The sequence below is a fragment of the Tupaia chinensis genome, unplaced genomic scaffold, assembly GCF_000334495.1.
Source record: "Tupaia chinensis unplaced genomic scaffold, TupChi_1.0 Scaffold000643_1, whole genome shotgun sequence".
NCBI classification, from domain to species: domain Eukaryota; kingdom Metazoa; phylum Chordata; class Mammalia; order Scandentia; family Tupaiidae; genus Tupaia; species Tupaia belangeri.
Window position 1 is genome coordinate 27653 of NW_006160164.1, and position 4680 is coordinate 32332.

At 39.0% G+C, this 4680-nt stretch overlaps 1 protein-coding gene across 1 annotated transcript in view; it reads right to left on the bottom strand.

Moving 5' to 3' along the window:
• LOC102491099 (uncharacterized) overlaps positions 1-4680 on the bottom strand; it is a 33091-nt gene that overhangs the window by 27398 nt on the left and 1013 nt on the right. The window contains exon 3 of the mRNA XM_027776191.1: positions 2469-2606. Within this exon, the coding sequence (XP_027631992.1) occupies positions 2469-2606 (138 nt within the window). The remainder of the gene's footprint in view (positions 1-2468; positions 2607-4680) is intronic.

The following is a 4680-nucleotide window of genomic DNA, read 5'->3' on the forward strand; positions in this document are numbered from 1 at the left end:
GCATGGCCATCCCCTCAGGGGGTGATTTCTCACCTTCTGTCTGTCTGTCTCTGTCTCTCCGATGAGCACATACAGCCTGTAGTGAAAAGCTCTCTCGAAAAAAATTAAATAAAACCTCTTACTCTTACTTTTATATTTACATTGGGACCATCAAGAGTAATTCAGTACTATAAGTCTTACCTGGATTGTTATTTTGAGACATTTTATATTTGTATTCTTTTTCACCCATTGCAAGCATTAAACGATTTCTGTATATAAAAAAGAGAAATAAAATTACTATTTTAATATCTGTATGAAAAATACAGGATATATTGAACTCTTAGAGTAATTTGGACAATATGAGAGAGAACATGAGACCTGACATTATCACACACTTCAAAACTCTATAAACTTTTTATAAAATTTATAATTGCAAAAGAAAAAATAAGTCATGATTTGAGCACAATGTACAGCTCAGTAAATTAACCACTTAGTTTAACATAACAAAAAGGGTTCTGAATGTGAGAAGTCTTAGATATGTAATACACAGCTGCATGTTCTTGGACAAGTCACTTCTCTTAGAAGGAACAGCCACACAGCAATCCCTTCTCCTCCATTTTCCTCCTGGGATCTTGGGCACTCATGCACAGGCAGCTGGTGTGAAGTTCAAGCCACTGGGTCTGGAACTTGAACTGTGGTTAAGCCAGCGCCTTAACCACTATGCCACCTGCTGGCCTCCAAGTGTTGTAGTTTTTTGTTTTTTGGTTTCTTTTAAATGTTATTAAGTTCCTAATTATGGTTATTATTATGTTTTCTTTGTGGCCTGAAATTCAGGGCATCACAGCTATTTACTTTTGCAACTTAATTTATTTTTAAATATATCGTTATATTAGATAACATAATTATCTCCTATTATTGAGCTACTTAAGGACAGAAAACTAACAGATGTCTATACTTCCCTTGCGTTACTATTATTTCTTCTCTGACTACTCAAACTGAATCGGTAGATCTTTGTTAGAATGACACTATTTCCATGTTCATCTCCAACTGGTTGCATGAGAAAACTCTACTTTTATACCTCGATACTGATGAGTCACGGATGGAGTGTACTTCTATAAAATCCAACTAACCTATTTAAGTTAGAATTCTGTTGAATGGCTTCCTTGGGAGGCAGAATTTGAGAATATTTTGAAAACGTGGGGTTGAAATACAAATAGTTTAGGAGATATTATTATGAAAAAAAGGTCACTTGGTCCAATGGTAGGTTGGCACCCACTACTCTGGGAAAGGATGCAAGATTTCCCACAATCTGAGGGATGTTACTCCACAGGATATAAAGGGGCTCGTAGCAGTACAAGTCTGATATCAAAGAAAGGAAACTCTAGGCCAACAGGTGGCATGGGGTCAAGGCACTGGGTCCCATATCCCGGATGCACAGTTCAATTCCCAGACCTGACAATTTGAGAAAAATGCTGAGCACATGTACATGAGGTGCCCCAAGCCCTGACTGGATGGAGAGATAGAAGAATTACAGGGTGACCATGCCCCACACGGGGTGCTTTATCCTCTCCTCTCTTTCTGCCTTTCTGTCTCTCTCCGGTGAGTACACACCACCCACCCCAGAAAACAAAGGGAAAAAATGAAACTCTAATTGCTCCCAGTAACATTATTAGAACCTCTCTGACACACCAAGCACGTGCGCTTGCATGCCCACAATGGGAGGAGAACAGAATGGAGAAGGGATTGTGGCATGACCATCCTCCCAAGGGGATAATGTCTCAGTTTCCCTCTCTCTCTGTCTCTCTCCTGCAATGCATGTATCCTATGGGGAAAAAAATCTAAAAAGTAGTTACTTCAAAATCTAAGTGCAGATTATCATGAAGACTGAGATATTGGATCAGTAAAGGCAGCCTGTTGGCAGAGGTCAATCACCAGACTTTGGTTTCCACAGCAACACTGAAGCAACAGGATCAGTGGAAACAACGCTATGATTAGAATGTCCCTCTTTTCTCCTCCATCCGACTTGTGCAAAAGAACTGTTTACTTTGGATTTAGGAAACCCCTTAGGCTCTTGGAAAATTCAAGTAGGACCATAGGAGAGCTAGCCTTCAGAGGAAAGAACAAGATTTCCAGCTATACTGGACATTTCAAAACCTAAATCATTAGAAAAACCAAAGATATGTCACTAATCTGTACTCCATGTACAGGGATTATACTTGTAGTGACATGGACAATGTTGGAATCCCTAGGGACAAAGGTCTTAACAGTCCTGAGATACAAAATCCTGCACCCCCCGCTACTTCTCACTAGTCTAACCTGTTGGTTGGTAGCAGCTGATGAACTAGAAGGACGCTGCCATTCTACAGTTACCCGAACCAGACTACAAAATCTCACCTAACAGAGAGTTATAATTCTATTTATAGTTATGTAGTTATAATTACTTTAAATCTCAATTTTTTGTTACCTACCATTTTTATATAAACACTTACATTCTGAAGCCACTATGAGAAGCATAATATGTTGCAGTGTGTCCATCGATATCTTCAGAGCAGGGATTAAGACCGAGTTCAAGAAGAAGTCTGACAATATTTGCAGAGCTATGGCCTGCAGCCAACATGAGAATGGTTCTAAAATAACAAAGAGGTGAGTGATTTACCTTAAATAATGTTATTTTAAAAGGTACTTGGACATACTTCACCAATTTAATGTCCTGCTTGTCTATGTAGAATTAACCATTTACACTTACCTACAGAAATAAGCATTTGGGGCACTGAAGTGTTCAAGTATGGAAATTACTTCCAAGGTTAAAAAGAAAGTAGAAAAAAGAAGCCTCTTCTCCCACTGTGCTATTAAGCAGTAAAAGTAAATTTAAAGTTAACTTAAGGTCCCTTTGACAGACAAGAGACTATGCTGGAGTCACTTCTCTGAAGTAAAGGTTTAAATGAAGATTTTTTTTTTAGTTCTTCCCTAGTCTGATAAAATGTATTATAATTCAAAGCCAGTTAGAGGTGAGATAAGTAAAAAGGTATTTGCAGACTTAAAACAATAATAGTAATAAAATGATAAAAACAGTCGTATTAGTTTCAGTGAGTGGGTCTCTCAGCGTGTGCTTGGCTTTGAATGAAGTACTACCTACATAATCTTACCTATATACATTTGAGGATCTATTACAGGCTGGGTATCCCTGATCTAAAATGATTGGGACCAGAAGTGTTTCACAAGTCAGATTTATTTCAGATTTTAAACAAACTTGCATAATGTATAACTTAGTAACATGAGGCATTTGGGAATAAGACCCATGTCTAAAACACAAAATTTGTTTATGTTTAATATACCTATATACACAGACTGAAGTTAATTTTACGCAGTATTTTGTACTGTAGCATTTTCCCTGCCACCCGAGGGCAGGTATGGCATTTTCCACTCACAACATCATGACTCATTCACAGTTTCAGATTTTGGAGCATTTCCCATTTCACATTTTCAGATTAGAGATGCTTAACTTGGATTACTCCCCTTTTCATATCAGGGAACATGTCTGGTAATAAGGAATCTTCCCAAGGCCACACACCTATCAGGTAGGAAACCTGACAGATAAGCCCAGTCTTGTGAGAATCTAAAGTCTACCTTTCTCTTTTATGCCCACCTATGACTTGATTTCATCAAAAGAAAAGTTTATCCATTTAAAGCTATCTTTCACGCCAACCAAAAACAAAACTTCAGGTCGGGGTGGTGTCACTGCAGTAAAGTAACGCTCTGAGATGCTGAGGCCACCAGGGAGGGTCCTCAGCTCTCGTCCCAAGCTCTTCCTGCACAGGCCAGGTGTGAGCTCATGACTGTAGCTGACTGGGGCTGGGGGGCAACTGCAGCCTGAAGACACCGTTGGGGGACTGCCTGTCTGTTTCCCTCTGTCATTCTCTGAATAAATAAACAAATCTTTGTAGAAATAATAAATAGGTCAGCAGGTGGTGTGGTGGTTAAGGCACCAGATCCCACATAGCCAGCACCGTGGTTTGGGTCCTGGACACGGTGACTTGAAAAACACATCATGCATGTGTGCGTGCATGCCCAAAATCCCAAGAGGAGAATGGAGAAGTCATGGCAGTGTGACCATCACGCAGCGGGGTAGCTTCTCACTTTCCCTCTGTCTCTGTCTCTCTCCAGCAACTGTACGCACCCAATGGCAAAACATCTACAAAAAGAAAGAAGAAAGGAAAAAACAAGAGGGAAAGAAAAGAAGAACATTAAAATATGCTAGAAAGGAAAAAGTAATGAATCCACAGAATCTGCTCATGGCACACTTACCAGTCACTCAGGGATAACCTAACATCAACATTCTTCAAACAAAGCTATTTAAAGCAAAGAGCCATCCAAATGATTTTCAACACATCTAGGTACAATATAGCATTTAAAAGAAAAAGTATGCAAAGACAGGTTCAAAAATAGTAAAAAAGTTAAGAATATTGAGTCACACAGTAAACTTAAGTCCACACTTCACAGAACTATAACAACTTTAGTAAGAAGTCCCTTTAGTTAACATATCACATGATGAAAAAAATCAGATTACAAATGGCAAACACCAGTCGATATAATGAGGGATTGTGAATCCTACTATACAACAGTTCCTACAACAGCCCAGTACAAATGATTGCTATTCTTTTCTTTTTTAGCAGACAGGGGCATGTGTGATCACTAATGTGA